This window comes from Rhinolophus sinicus, linkage group LG11, assembly GCF_036562045.2.
Source record: "Rhinolophus sinicus isolate RSC01 linkage group LG11, ASM3656204v1, whole genome shotgun sequence".
Classification (NCBI taxonomy): Eukaryota; Metazoa; Chordata; class Mammalia; order Chiroptera; family Rhinolophidae; genus Rhinolophus; species Rhinolophus sinicus.
Window position 1 is genome coordinate 11124658 of NC_133760.1, and position 16562 is coordinate 11141219.

The following is a 16562-nucleotide window of genomic DNA, read 5'->3' on the forward strand; positions in this document are numbered from 1 at the left end:
AGGCCTGTGAGATCAGACGACGATGTCTCACTCCATGCTCCAGGGTCACATAAGCTGAAACTCATTCGACTCTGTCCTCAAAGAATTCTCCCAGTCTTAGTCCCACACCCCCTGCCGCCCAGCTCATGGCAGCCAGTCTGAACACTCAGGGCCCTTCCTCATTGAGAAACAAACTCCCCAAAGTTCTACCTGCCTCCTTCTCAAGGAACAAGGGGGGAAAGGAGGGGCCCAGGCTTGAGGCCAGCCCAGGTACAGGGAGGGAAAGTAGATTTTTGGTGGTAAGCATGCACTAGAGTGCACAGATATCAAATTATAATGTTGTACCCCTGAAATTTATATAATGGTGTTAACCAATGTTACCTCAATAAAAGAAAACTAGAAAAAAAAAGAGATTAGGGGATTGCCACCTGCCAAGCCCTTGCTAATCCTCCGTCCCTCCTCTTCCCCCTCTAAAACCAACAAACAACTTTCCTCTCTGTTTGCTCTCCGCCCTTTGCTCCCTCCCCACATGTCTCAGAGCTCAGGGGCCAAGAGCACTTTGAGCAAAATGCCAGACCTGGGAGTGCCTAAACGCACCCGAGATTAGAGGTGGCACCTGAACAGGGTGGTCCAAATACAGGAGCCTGCCCAGTGTCCATTTGGAGCCCGTCTCAGGCCCACCTACGACCAATCTCAGCACTCACCTGGTGCTCATGCCAGGGCCTGTTGGGACCAACCTCAGAGCGTACATGGTACCACCCTTATGCCCTCCTGAAGAGAGCCTCAATGGCGACCTGGGTCTACTCTCCAAGCCCTGTTGACACCAGAGGTGGCTCTATTATTGTACTCCTAGTATCACATTCAATATCAACTTATTTTCAATGCTAGTGTCTACCTGGGGGCAGGCTCATTGCCAACATGATACTCCTCCCCTCCAGGGCTACCTGACACCAGCAGCAGAACCTGCCAGTGTGATCCACTTTTGATGCCAACCTCCGCACCCACCTGCTGCTAAACTTCGTCTCACCTTGGCTCCCAGGGTGGATTAGGCCAGTCAATGGAGTAAGGAGAGAGGGTTCAAAGCCCAGCTCTCCCACTTATTATCTACCTATGTGACTTTCAGCAAATGGCTTTATGGAAGCTTGGTCTTCTTAACTGCAAAGTGAGGACGATAATGAACCAGAGCCATTGTTATAAAGATTCAATCAGATCATGTCTACGTAGACTTAACCTTCACAATTAGTGCTCACCAGTGGTAACTGTCCTTATTGTTAAGGAAGAATGTCCGTGAGGGAGGGACAACAGAGCCACTCACCCTTTCTCTACTCCTACCCTCAGGATCCCAGGGCCCCCCTCTGCTCTGACACTGGAGCTTAGCCAATCTCTCCTGCTGTAGTTCCCTCTGCCTGCTAGTAGCAGCCCTGACAAGCCAGGAGCCACTCCTAAAGGGGACTTCACACACCTTCAGATATGACCTTCTCTTCCCAAATATGACCCCCTTTCCACTGGTGGGGAAACCCAGTCCCCCAAAGGGGGCATAAGAGTGCAGAGCACGAGCGATATGTGTGCCCCGTGACCACTCTCTGTTTTCTGTCCTCAGTATACCCATATATAAAATGGGAACCATTAATAATAAGAAGAACAACAACATCATCAACAACAGAAATAATACAATCAACCCAGTGGGCTTCCCTAAGGACCTGGGTAGGGAACCAGAGGGGCTCTCTGTAAATTATAACCCTTCAGATAGTTGTAACTTTTTGGTACTACATTGGTGGTTGTCACTACTATTTCCCAAGTCCTGGCCAGTCCCTCTGCCAACTGAGACCATGAGTCTACTCTTCTCCAGTTCTGTGGAAAGATCCACTGAAATGCAACTCTAGTCTTCTACCCTTTTCCCAACCAGAGCTGGGCAGTTCTGTGACATCCCATCCCAACCTCGCTTTGAGGTTCTAACGAGGATTCTGGGCATCAAGAGGCATGATTATGCCCAAAACAAAAGCAGGCCTGACTCCATGATCCAGCTGGATTCTCCATATACTTCTCCCAGGAAGCCCATATCCACTGCCTGGAGTCCTCCCTCACCTCAAGACCCTCAAATCCATTCCCTGAATCTCCCCTCCTAAGACTTTTAAACCCACATCCCTCCTCAGCAAAAGGTCCCCAAACCCAGAGACACACATCGTCATTCCAATACCCTTCAAGTTTTGCATTCTTCTCTCCGGAGACCCCAAAATCCATAATTTTGGGGTCCCTTCTCACTCTGAGACCACAAATCCCAAGCTCAGGAGTTTCCACTTGCAAATATTCCAAAATCTTCAGTTTTGAAATTTGTCTGCTGCCCCTGCCCCAGTCCACAGCCCTTGGGTGGCCCCTCCAGAGGGACCACAAATTCCATTTTGGGGCCCATTCCCTCTTAATCTTCCCTGGGGTCCTGTCATACAGGGATTCTGGTCCCACTCCCACTCTCAGCAGGTGGACACAGAGTATGCTGAGGCCAAAAAGGAACACCAATGGAGCCAGGGATAGGGGGTTCATACCACTATATTCTCGCTGGCGGCTGGGTTGGAGATACAGGAAACAGAATCCACACGATCCGCAATCCACAATCTCCTTGCTAACCACACTTGCTAGCCGCAATCCGCGCTCACTAGCGTAGCCACAGCCGTTACATTAGTGGCCAACGGCCAACGGGTTACAGCTGATGGCCAACCAGTTACAGCTGATGGCCATACACTACCCAAGCCAGCATCCCTCCACATGAGGCCGAGAGCCTGGAAACTACTCTCTGGGACTCCATCCCTACTGCTCTCTGCCTCCTCCCTTACTGGCTGTGTCCCAAGGTAGGCAGGGAGCATTATGAAAGCTGTAGTTGGGAAGTGACATGAGACAATTATATAATCAGGGTCAAACTCCACCCTTTTCTCCCAGGGAATATAAAGGCAAACCATGCCAGCCACCACCATCTGACCATCAGTCTCAGTGCCACCATGCTGGCCTCAGGGCTGCTTCTGGCGGCTTTGCTGGCCTGCCTGACTACAATGGTCTTGATGTCTGTCTGGCGGCAGAGAAAGCTCTTGGGGAAGCTACCTCCCGGACCCCCTGCATTGCCCTTCATTGGGAACTACCTGCAGCTGAACACAGAGCAGATGTATAACTCCTTCATGAAGGTATCATGAGGCAGAATATGAGTGGAGGAGAGCGGGGCTGGGGGCCTGCCCAGTGTAGCTGGGACTTTGTGGCAAGGCATTGGCAAGGTTGGACCAACGTCTTAGGAAAGCGGAGTTTTGAAGGTTTAGAGTTAGGGTCCTGGCCAGGGAACACCAGATCTTGGGATGTTTAGTCCCTTGACTGTCAGAACCTAGGGGAAATGCATCCCAGTCTTGAGGTCTGGGTACAGAGCCAGTTCAGAGCAAAGGCTGCTCCCTCTAACCACTCTGTCATGTGGGGTCTCTGGTCCTGCTCCCCGCACAAGAACGTAGGATATGGTGAGGCCAAAAAGGAACACCCATGGAGCCATAGATAAAGGGGGTCATACCACTATATTCTCACTGGCAGCTGGGTTGGAGACACAAGAAGCAGGAGCCACAATCTGCTGTTGTCTGCTTCTCTGCCAACCAACCAACCTAGCGTAGCCATGGCAGTTATATTAGTGGCTAATGGCTAATTGGTTATAGCTGATGGCCACCCACTACCTGAGCCAGCACCTTTCCACGTGAGGTCGAGAGCCTGGAAACTGCTCTCTAGGACTCTGTCCCCACACACTCCCACCCACCTCCATCAGATCAGTGAGCGCTATGGTCCAGTGTTCACCGTCTACCTGGGGCACCGGCGCGTCGTGGTGCTGTGTGGGCAGGAGGCTGTGAAGGAGGCACTCGTGGACCAGGCTGAGGAATTCAGCGGGCGAGGCGAGCAGGCCACCTTCGACTGGTTCTTCAAAGGCTATGGTAAGGGGGACCCCAGGGGGAGAAAGGCGGTCAATCAGACTTGATGGCCTCAGTTTCCCCAGCAGTCTTCTCCCAACTCACCACCCACTCAAAGTTGTGGAAGAGCCCATCCTCTGGTCTCCTCTGTCGCCATCGCTGTTCATCCCCATGTCTTCTCTCATTTGTCTTCGAGTTTCCGTGTCTCTATTTCTCCCTGCTTCTCTCTTTGGAACCCTGGTCTTCTATTGCCATGTGTCTGTTTTTTATTCTCAGCTTCTGTGCTTCCCCATGTTTCTCTCTCTCTCTCTTTCTTTCTCTCTCTCCTGTCTTACATTATTGTCTTACAATAATCTCATATTAGTCCTGCTTCAAAACCCCCTGCCTCCATCTCCTAGTAACAGACTCTCCTCTCTCTAGGCCCTTTTTGTTTCTCTCTGTGTTTTATTCTCTTCTCCAGCTCAGTTTTAGAATCCTTCTCAATTTTTACTTCTACCTCCCAGATCTCCACATATCTCACTTCCCCTCCTTCCCTCCTCTATCTCTGTGTCTCTCTTCGTATGAGTGTCTCTGCATTGCTGCTTCTCTGTGCATCTGTCCTGACTCTTTCCTTCTGATTCTTTTAACTTGGTCGCTCTGACTCTGTACTTCTCTGACTCTGAGTTCTCTCTCTCCCTCTCCCTCCCTCCTTCCCTCTTCCTCTCCCCCTCCCTCCCTCCGTTCCTCCCACTCCTGCTCTCTGCTCACCTCCTTGGACCTCTCTTGCCTGGCCTGCCTGGCCTTCACTGCCCTCTGCACTCCTACACCACTCCCCAGGAGTGGCCTTCAGCAACGGGGAGCGAGCCAAGCAGCTCCGGCGCTTCTCCATCACCACTCTGAGGAACTTCGGTGTAGGCAAGCACAGCATTGAGGAGCGCATCCAGGAAGAGGCCCGCTTCCTCATTGAGGCCCTTCGGGACACGGAAGGTGAGGTGGGAGGTGGGGATGGGGAATGGGCACGAGAGTCTAGAACAGAAAAACAGCCAACTCGGAAAGCGTTCTGCCCTGGGAAAGGAACTAGGTTGGGGGAAGGCGTCGGGGCTCCCCGCTCTGAGGTCTGGTGCTGGCAGTTCTGTTCTTCTCTTCAGGGCCCTCCTTGAATTCTGACTGGCATTAAACCTCCAAGCTGACTCTCCCCCAAATCCATTCTCTCCCCAACCCCACCTCCCAGGTGCCTTCATTGACCCCACCTTCTTCCTGAGCCGAACTGTGTCCAATGTCATCAGCTCCATTGTCTTTGGGGACCGATTTGACTATGGGGACAAAGAGTTCCTGTCACTGCTGAATATTATGCTGGGAAACTTCCGGTTCATATCTTCCTCTATGGGGCAGGTAACTGGTCCCAGCCTGGCTCTATTGCGCCCCTACCACAGCCTACCAACTGCTCCCCCACATGAAGACAGGTGCCCCAAACACCCATCCTCCTCCAGACAGGGTCCCCTCAAAACCAGCCTTTTCTCTTGGACAATTGAACAGTCATACTAGAACCCAGGACAGGGACGCATTATCCAGTCTCCAATACCTGGATATCTCAACTGATACCGTCCCCACCAAATAAAGAAAAAGAAAAAGAGAAGGAAGGAAAGGAAGGAAGGAGGGAGGGGAAAAAAGAAGGAAGGAAGGGACGGAGGGAGGGAGGGAGGAAGGAGGATGTGTGCTCCAGTTCAGCCTCACCTGACTATATCAAATCTGGAAATGTGTCCCAATCCATATTACCTAAATTCTTAGGGGCCTTCACACTTAACTCACATGAAAACTTAGATATCTATTCCCATCTAAACACCTGGACAGGTACCTTTAACCCAGTGCCTCCCTTGCACTGAGACTGGTCCCACTCCAATCATGTCATGCCTACTGACAGCTGTTCTTCTCTCCCCACCCTCAGCTCTTTGAGATGTTCTACCCAGTGATTAAACACCTGCCAGGGCAACACCGACAGGAATTAAAGGAGCTTCAGAGGCTGGAGGACTTCATAGCCAAGAAGGTGGAGCAGAGCCAACACACGCTGGATCCCAACTGCCCACGGAACTTCATTGACTCCTTCCTCATCCGCATGCGGGAGGTACATCCCAGCAGCCAAAGGAGAGAGGTCCAAAGCCAAGCAGAGGGAACTCAGGCTGGGGATGGGGGAGAACAGAGGCCCATTCAAATTATCCCCCCATCACAATCATCTTTACAACCACAGTTATAATTAACCACCACTGTTCTAGCTACTGAGCCCTTACTCATGGGCAGGACTTACGTGTGCAAATCATAATAGCAAGCACTTCTATCACACTATCACGCACCAGGCACTATTTTCAGTGCTTTACAATATTCATCTATTTAGCGCTCACACCAGCTCTTGGAGGAGGCTCTATTATGACCCCAATTTTATAAGTGAGGATACTTAAGGCCCAGAAAGTATAAGTGGCATGTCTGAGACCACACAGCAAGGAGGCAATGGAGCCTAACTCAAACCCTGGTCTCTGGACTCTAAGGCTGATGCTTTTAGCCACCATGCTCTCTTCCCTGGTTATCAGATACACCTGGGTGGACAGGTGACCGGGGTTTACTATGTGATGTTGAGCGTCCCCACCCCTATCTGAATGTCAGTCTCCCTTCTGTGAAGGAAAGAGGTGGGGCTTTCTGGAGTTTGAAGTTCAAGGTGAAATGATCAGGGAGGGCAAGCCTCCATAGTAAGCTTCAAGGTTTGCAGGGAAGAAATAGGATGTGGTTGCTTAAAATTCTATGTCTGGGTCTCAGAAAATCTCTCTTTCACTGGAACGCATTCCATCATGCTCCCTGTCCCTCTTTCTCAATCGCTGTCTCTCTATCCCTCTCTTGTAAATATTCCTACAATTAAAAAATGAAAACTAAGCTGATAATTATAGGACAGAGAGTCAGCTGGGCAAAGAGCATGAGAAGAACATTTGGGGTACAGCCAGAAGCCTGGGCAAAGGCCTGGAGACCAGAGACAGCCTGGCAGACCTCGCATCCCTCTTCCCACCCTTGATCTGAATCTATAAGAGGTGGGCCCAAAGGAAGAACCCCAAAAGTGCCCTGAGAGCACAAGGGAGCAGGCTCAGCCGGAAGCCCTCTCTCCCTGCAGGAAGAAAAGAACCCCAACACAGAGTACTGCTTAAAGAACCTGCTGCTGACCGCGCTGAACCTCTTCTTTGCCGGTACCGAGACGGTCAGCACGACCCTGCGTTATGGCTTCCTGCTGCTCATGAAGCATCCAGATGTGGAGGGTAAGGCTGGAGGGGGCAGGGAAGTGGGGGCCACCGACCATTAACATTCCTGTGAATCTGCTGCTGTGTCCCCACCTCTCTGAGATCCCTGGACCCTCAGACATGCCCTGCTATCCAGAGATGAGGTGATATTCAACTAATAGGCACCGGCCAAGTTTTACTAGCTCTTAAAATATTGAAACTATCTAAACTGATCAGCAAATAGCTTCTGTACTGATCCCACCAAGTGCCCACTACCTGCCCCTCCAGACCATCCCCCAAGACTCATCTTTCACACCTCCTGTGATTCTGCCACAACCAGGTGAACAGCACCCTGCACTAACGATGCTCATGGCCAACCTCTGTTTTGGATGAGCTACGTCCGTGTCACACATGGATGTCATGCATCTAGCTGTACATAGTTGGACTATCATCCCTGCCCCGAGACCCTTAGATACCTAAACACGTCGCCCCTTCCCCCCAGCCAAGGTCCATGAGGAGATTGACCGGGTGATTGGCAGCAACCGTCAGCCCCAGTCAGAGGACAGAGCCAAGATGCCCTACACAGATGCGGTAATCCATGAAATGCAAAGATTCGGAAACGTGATCCCCTTGGGCGTGGCCCGCAGAGTCACCAAGGACACCAAGTTTCGGGACTTCTTCATTCCCAAGGTGCTGCCTTCACCCAGCCTACAGGGACCTCCGGTCTGCTCCCTGTGACCCAGCATCTCAGCCCCCTTAGAAGCTTCCCAGCCCCTATCCCACTCCCTAGATCAAAAACTTCCCCAACCACCATGTCCCTTCAACCTTCCCACTTACAGACTCTAAAATCCTATATCTCCCCCAGACCTCTTGCCTCAGGTAATATGAACCCCATGTCCCCCAAATTTCTTCTCTCAAGAGATGTGAACTTCACTTCCCCTAGACCGCCTGCCTCAGGGACACAACTCTCATATCCCCCAAACATCCTGCCTTGAGAGACATGAACTGCATGTCACCCAAAACTTCTGCCCCAGGAGACATAGAACCCATGTTCCTCAAACTTCTTTCTCAGGGGATGTCAACTCCATGTCCCACAAACTTCCTGTCTCAGAGAACACGAACCCTTCACATCTCCCAAACCTTCTGCCTCAGGAGACACAGACCCCAAGTTCCCCAAACTTCCTGTCTCAGGAACATAAATGTCATGTCCCCCAAAGCTCCTCCTTGAGACAACCCCAACTCCCCTGCCTCCCGTTTCTCTTCACCTAGGGTATCCAACTTCCCCCTCCGACCCTATGCACTTTCCGCATACCCATCCCCCCTCCACCTTGTCAAATCCCCCTCTCTCCTCCCAACCAGGGCACTGAAGTGTTTCCTATCCTGGGCTCGGTGCTGAGAGACCCCAAGTTCTTCTCTAACCCCGAAGATTTCAACCCCCAGCACTTCCTGGATGAGAAGGGGCAGTTTAAGAAGAGTGATGCCTTTGTGCCCTTCTCTATCGGTAAGAGACCACGGTCTGATGCCCAGCCACCACTCACGACAAAGGCCTCCTTCATCCCAGCACCCCTCTCTGAGGTGTAGCCTAGTATCTTTCTCCATCTTAGAAGTCCCTTTTACGATCTACCCTGGAGCCAACCAGCTATAGCCCCATAACTACCAAGTACCTGGGCCCAGGCAAAGGAAAGGGATGATCGTACCTATTTCTTAGATGAGGAAAATCAAGGACCAGAGAGTGAGCCAGGGATTTGTCCAAGGTCACTAAAATTCTTCAGATTCCTAAGAAGGAGATGACAACACAACAACCATATTTGAGTGTGTGTTTGGGGGGAAGAGTCATCTAAAGTTCCCATTGCTAAAGCCTGGTACGGCTCACCCCCAACTCATGCACAGGGGAAACCGAGGCTCAGAGAGGATTAGAGACTTCTCTGAAAGTCTCTCAGGCCACAATATTCCAGACTCTCCTCTCCGGGAGAATGCAGCTGGGGATTGGGAGAGGGGCGAGGTGGCAGTGGGAGCCAGCCTCACCTTCACCCCTCCTATCCCATCTCTTCAGGAAAGCGGTACTGTTTCGGAGAAAACCTGGCTAAAATGGAGCTCTTTCTCTTCCTCACCAACATCATGCAGAACTTCCGCTTTAAGTCCCCACAGTCACCGCAGGATATCGACGTGTCTCCCAAACTTGTGGGCTTTGCCACCATCCCACCAAACTTCACCATGAGCTTCCTGCCCCACTGAGCTAGAGTTGTGTTAGGGCAGAGCTACTGGGCGGACTTATTGGGGTAGGGCCAGGGGAGGAGCCAGTGGCAGGGCAGGACTGAGGATCAGGGGTGAGCTGGAGGAAAGGTAGGGGCAAAGGAAGAGGAAGCAGCAGACGCACTCTGTAACAACTTAGTATATTATTATATAATATGAACAGCTCTGTCCAGGGGATTTTTCCTGTCAGTCATCTGACCTGGCTTCACTACACACACTTGCCCACACTTGCCCATTCATGCATACTGCATGCCCCCACCAAATAAGGTGAGATCTGATCAGAGTCAGATTGGGGGACAGCAGTCAGACCTCTTAATGAAATGTGTGGGGGAGAGAAACACTTTCACAAAATGCTGGAAGAACTTAGGTCATGGCACAGCCATGTATTAGTGTGTGTGCACACATGCATACAAGTATATGATTGCATAGTCTCCCGAGTGTGGGCATGAATTCCTTTTGCTTTAAGTTTCTGAACGTTTGGTTCTCTCTGATGGATCTGGGATCTGCTGTACGACCCATCTAAGAGTCTCAGAACCACCGACTTACTCTCAACTAAGGCAGTGTATGTTCCCCTGAGCAGTGCCCAATCTGAACATTCATACACATCAATCCTAGATTTGTGTTCCTTAAACTAAATGTGACACAGACTCCAACTCCCCTAAACTTGCCACACTTGAAGGACCAGTGATTGAGAACAAGTGAGGGGGAAATCTGGTCTTGATAGCCTAGGAAATTGATAACCCCTTCCAGGATACAATGTGAGGCATCTCATTGGATACACAAGTAACGAAGGACTGTATCCAGATCTGCAGAGGGAGAAAAACAAGAACCAGTTTCATCCAGGGAGGCTAATCCCTCTGACCTGGACCTGACCTTTTCCTAATTTTAATGTCATTTGTATTGTGGTTACTATGACTCCCATCATGCACCTGATATCATGACAGTTCTGGAGGAACCAAATAAGGAAGAAAAGGGGGAAAATAGAGGGTCCTTTCCACTGGGAGGAGATGAATGGGAAATCACCAATACCCGCCCAGGGAGAGAATAAAACCCCTGATCGTGACTTCCTCAGGGGAACTTGTTCTCTGAGTTCGCTCACACTTTCCTCCTAAGTGTGTATTTTCATTTTTAATAAACCATTTTCACTTCTTTGCATCTGTCTTGCTCTTAAATTCTTTCTTGCCCAGAGACAAGAACTCAGTCACCGCTGCTGCGGGTCGACTCCTCCCTGGAGATCCCTGTGACACTCTGAACACTGCACGTTTCATAACAGGCGATGATTCGCGGGCTTCTCAATTCCCATTAACTGTGCTCTGCAACTTAGGTTTCATGAATCGGTTGCTTCCTGCTCACTGGAGAAGGATAAGGTTGGATCCATAGGGTCACACCCTTTGTTATTACAAACACATTTTTTTAACAATCCGGTGTCAGAACCAAACCTCATCCTTCCATGTGCATGTCACTTTAAGAGGTTTCTAGAAAACTCGACTGGGAAAATCTTACAGTTGTGGCATAACAAACTGTTGAATCTTGGAATGAACTGCAGAGTCCACAATTCATCCTCTTAGAGTCTCAGATTCCCAGAACCTCAGATTCAGAGTATTTGAAACACTGATGCTTGATGCTCAGAATGTTAGCATCCCCTGCCCTCCTCTTTGGGGACTGCCTTCCCAACCCATCTGGTAGCAAATGTCAGTTCTCCAAGCTCAATGTTTCTTCTGAGAAAGAGCCAAGGGAAGAGAGGAGGGACTGGAGCTAGCTGGATTCTGCCTATGAGGCACATCTCCAGGGGAAGACAGAGTGACTAGTAAGTCTTTGCACTGCAAGGAGGCAGAGGAGACGGAAGAGGGAACAAGTTTTAATCCTCACAATCCTCAAACTTACACCTGGAAAGGGAAAAGCGGGAGTCTATCAAGGCATTACCAAAGATGCCAAGACAAGTCACATCGTTAGGCACGGCCGGAGGAATGAGTCACGGGAGACCAAAATTGGTCTATTAGAATTTATTTGGCATGTTTGAGCAGCGGGAGGTCAGGTTAGAAAAGACCATAACCTCTCCGAGTAAGCGGGGTATGAAGTTCTATAGCGGAAGGTAAACAAGGCTGTTCCTTTTCAATTCATCACAAGCGAGCAGGGAACAGGACACGATGGCAATCTAAGATAAGATGTTTCTATTTAGCACATTCCAGGCAGTTTCTTCAGGCCTAAGGCAGTTTCTGCTCCTGGCCTAACACATGTGCTAGCCTCCAATGCCTGGATCACACTTGTCCATACAAGACACTCAGCTTTCCTGCTCTGGAAAGGCCCACTACCCAACCCAGCAAAGAAAGAGAGTGCTGGGAGTGTGGGGAGGGAAGAAAAGCGCTGGATTCTGGTCCCGGCTCTGCTGCTAGCTCCTTGGGCCTTCTTGAGCCTCTCTCTGGCCTCACCTTCTCATCTGCCTCCTTCCTCACAGATATGATATGAAGTTGAAACACAGCCCAGTGCTGAAAAGCTTTAAAAACTCAGTGGCCACAGGGATGGGAGAACGAGAATGGTGATGTTTCTGGGAGCTCATTTTCACCACCATCTTCTGCCAAACCAAGAGTCCCCAAAATTCACACACGCGTGTGTGCACATGTCCTTGTCATAATGACAACAGCAAGTAGCATGCATTGAGTGCCTGCTATGTGCCAAGCATTGTGCCGCGTCCCTTGTATTAGTTTCCTAGGACTGCCATACTGAAGTACCATGAACTGGACAGCTTAAAACAACAGTTCTGGAAGCTAGACCCAAAGTCAACATGTCAGCAGGGCCGCACTCCCTCTGAAACCTGTAGGGGCCTCCTTTCTTGCCCCTCGTTAGCTTCTGGTGGTTTGCTGGCAATCTTTGGAGTTCCTTGTACTTGGATCATACCTTGCAGCTGTATAATTCCAAACTCTGCCTATGTCATCACATGGCATCCTCCTTGTGTGTGTCTCTCTTCACATGGCCATCTTCTTGTAAGGATACCAGTCATACCCAGGATGACTTCATCTTAATTAATTACCGTATTTTGCTGTGTATAATGTGCACCCACGTTTCTGGCCCAAACTTTCAGGGGGGAAAAATCTTTTGTTTCAACTTTTCAATTCAAATTTTTTATTTGTTTACATTTAGGTCCTTGGTTTTTTTTTTGAATTATGAAAGAATTTTACCATTTATTTTTTTAACATATTACGGTACAAGAAATTTTATATAACAAAATAATTACAAAACACAAGAAAAGATACAAGGTACAAGAAATTTTATATACTGGAAACAAATTTATGATATTTACCCATCATAGAAGGCCAAGAACTCTTTGTTGTTGCAAGTTCATCGTAAGTTCAACAAAACCAATTATCCTATTCCCGGGTATTATTTTGCCTACGGATATTGTTATTGATTTCTAGAGTTACACTTTTAACTCATAAGCATGAATAAAAGAATTAAAAACATTTATATAGATACAGAATTAGTACTACCCATGTATAATGGGCATCCTTATTTTTCCCTCACAAATTTGGGCAAAGAAGTGCTCATTATACATGGCAATGACTCTGTTTCCAAATAAGATCACATTCTGAGGTACTGGGGTTTAGGATTTCAGCATATCTTGAAGGGGACACAATTCAATCCATAACACCTTTATGCATGAACTTATTTATCCATATAAAGCACCCTGTGAGGTGAGTCTATGATGACCCCATGTCACAAATGAGCACACTTAGAGCAAGGTTAAGGAACTTACCTAAAGTCACACGAGTAGGACATGACAAAGGACAGATTTGGATGCAGGACAGTTGTATTCCAGGTGCCTCTCTTGAGCTTTCAGGGATGAGTCAGATTGCAGATTGGAGCCCCTGATCCCAGGGGAACTCTGGAGGAGGTGGTGATTTTCAGCAGAAATATTTTAAAGAAAGGAGGTAAAAGGATGGGAATTTATATGTCACACAGCCCCAATTCACTCTCATGATGTTGCAAGTCTGGCAGCTCCCAAGACTCATGCAAATCTATACACAAACATGCTCAGATACATGTACAGCTGAGGCAGTGCTTTCCTTAATCCACGAGAGTCACTCTGATATTTTTTATCATCTTCTATTTTCTTTCTTTTCTTTTTTTTAAATGCTGGTTGCAACCCATCAAGATGCAGCATAATTCCTTAAAGCACTGTTTCCTTTGCCTAGAATGCCTTCCTGCTCTCTCTGCTAAAATGAAGGACTGTTGGAATGGTAATATTGACAAGAATAACAAGCAAACTGGAAGGAGTCTCTTGTCCGTTTACCAGGATTCCATTCTCCCTCTAAAGGTCCAGCAGGATCCAGCAGGAAATGGAGAAAAATGGTTTGCAGGAGAAAAATACTTTGCAGGTTCTAAAAAAAAAAAAACAAAACAACAACAACAACAACAACAAAAAGTATCGGAAAGCAAAGTAAAAAAAAAAGAAAGATACAGACCAATATCCCTCATGAATGTAGACACAAAATATTTCAACAAAATATTAGCAATCAAATTCAGCAATATATAAAAAGAGCAATACACCAAGTGAGGTTTACTCCCAGGATAAAGATTAATTCAACATTCAAAAATAAATTAATGTTGATGAAAAGAACAAATGTAATTTTCAGTCAAGACAGTGGAGTAGGTAAATGCTGTGCTCACCTCCCCTCACGACCACATCAAAATTACACCTAAACTACAGAACAACCACCACTGAGAATCATCTGAAGTCTAGCTGAACCAAAGTTCCACAACTAAGGATATAAAACAAGCCACCTCAAGACTGGAGGGATCACACTGCCTGATTTCAAACTATACTACAAGCCTATAGAAATAAAAACAGCATGGTACTGGCATAAAAAAAAGACAAAATGATCAATGGAACAGAGCAGAGAGCCCAGAAATAATCCTATACCTATACAGTCAATTAATCCATGACAGAGGAGCAAGACTATACAATGGGGTAAAAACAGTTTATTCAATAAACGGTGCTGGGAAAACTAGACAGACACATGCAAAAAAAGTGAAACTGGACCACCTTCTTACACCATATACAAGAATAAACTCAAATGGATTAATGACTTAAATGTAAGACCCAAAACCATAAAACTCCTAGAAAAAAAACATAGACAATAAACTCTCTGGCATTGCTCTTAGCAATTTTTTTTTTTTAATGTCTCCTTGGGCAAGGGAAACAAAAGAAAAAATAAACAAATAGAACCACGTAAAACTAAAAAGTTTTTGCACAGTGAAGGAAACCATCAACAAAACACAAAGACAACCTACTAAATAGAATATACTTGCCAATTACACCAGTGCATCTGATAAGGAGTTAATATCCAAAATATATAAGGAATTCATACAACTTAACACCAAAAAAACAAACAATACAATTTAAACATTGGAAGAGAACCTGAATAGACATTTCTCCAAAGAGGACATACTCATGGCCAATAGACATATGCAAAGATGCTCAACGTCACTAATTGTCAGAGAAATGCAAATTAAAACCGCAAGATATCACCTCACACCCGTCAGAATGGCTATCAACAATAAATCAACATACAAGTGTTAGCGAGGATGTGGAGAAAAGAGAACCCAGTGTTGGTGGGATTGCGAATTGGTGCAGCCACTAGAAAACAGTATGAAATTTCCTCAAAAAATTAAAAATAGGACTATCTTATGACCCAGCAATTCCATTTCTGGGTATTTATCTGAAGAAACCCAAAACACTAATTTGAAAAGATATATGCACCTCTATGTTCACAGCAGCATTATTTACAACAGCCAAGCTATAGAAGCAACCTAAGTGTCCATCGACAGATGAAAGGATAAAAAATAGGTGGTACATGTATACAATAGGATATTACTCAGCCATAAATAAGAATGAGATCTTGCCATTTGCAACAACATGGATGGAACAACACAATATTATGCTAAGTGAAATAAGTCTGGCAGAGAAAGACAAATACCATATGATTTAACTTATATGTGGAATCTAAAAAAATAAAATAAATGAACAAACAAAAAAGAAACAAACTCATAGATACAGAGAACAAACTGATGATCACCACATGGCAAGGGGATGAGGGGCGGGTGAAAAAAGGGAAGGGATTAAGAAATACAAATTGGCAGTTATAAAAATAGTCATGGGGATATAAAGTAAAGCAAAAGGAATAGAGTCAATATATTGTAATAATATGTATGGTGTCAGGTGGGTACTAGACTTATCAGGGCAATCACTTCACAAGTTATATAAATGTCTAATCACTATGTTGTATACCTGAAGCTTATATAATATTGTATGTCAATTGTAATTGAAAAATTTATGAAAAAATTTAAAATTAAAAATACCGTATTGTACAATTAACAATTTATTAAGAGGGTAAATATCGTGTAATACATTCTTTCCACAATAAAAAAAATTAATGAAAAGAAAATGTATGAACAAAAGAAAGATTTGCTGATGCCCTGAAAGAGAGGGTGAAAAGTTACCCAAAAATGATGAATAACCCAGCCTTTTGATTGCTTAGGTCAGCTTACTACATGGCCAGAGTTTGATAAGAGCATAATGGCATTTGTTTTACGTGTATTTAATTTAGATGACAGTGTGGATGCAAATGAAAATAATTAGGTTCAAAAATAAGAATTATGGCTATAAAAATTATGGATCTAAAAATCACATACAAATAAATATTTTATTATTTATTTATAGTAGAGAAAGTACTTGGAGAAAGTACTTTCCTATACTACCTTATTCACCTCAACCTCCTCAGGAAGAAATGCTAGTAATTAGAAGCAACATATAATGACTAGGTGTCCTGGGAAATGGAAGTGGTCTTGGATAACACTGGGGATAGTCCATGGGCCCCCGGTTCTGGAGAGGGGTCCTGAGAAGGGAAGCCTGACCTTGTGAAAGGGTGGGATGGTCAGAATGGGTTCCAGTTCACTAGGCACAGGAGGGCATCCTGGGGAAGAGGTCAGGTTCTGCAGGGCATTGGATGCTTGTTGCTATGGCTTAGGGTGCTGATGACCAGAGTACCAGATGCTGGTTGACAGAGTCCGAGTGTCAGTTGCCAGGTTCTCAGGTGGAGGCTGGTGTGAGACACACCTTGGGCAGCAAGAAGTCACAAATACCGTGTCTTTGGAGAAGAAGCATGGAAAGTTCAAA

General features: G+C 46.7%; 1 protein-coding gene across 1 annotated transcript; it reads left to right on the top strand.

Annotated features, from left to right (window-relative positions):
• The first annotated feature begins 2928 nt into the window (after positions 1 to 2928).
• On the top strand, positions 2929 to 10541 carry LOC109458031 (cytochrome P450 2A13). Its single transcript, XM_019751341.2, has 9 exons — positions 2929 to 3149; positions 3764 to 3926; positions 4719 to 4868; positions 5113 to 5273; positions 5827 to 6003; positions 7033 to 7174; positions 7638 to 7825; positions 8495 to 8636; positions 9189 to 10541. The coding sequence occupies exons 1-9, from the start codon at positions 2970 to 2972 to the stop codon at positions 9368 to 9370; spliced, it is 1485 nt and encodes a 494-aa protein (XP_019606900.2). The 5' UTR covers positions 2929 to 2969; the 3' UTR covers positions 9371 to 10541.
• The last annotated feature ends 6021 nt before the right edge of the window (positions 10542 to 16562 follow it).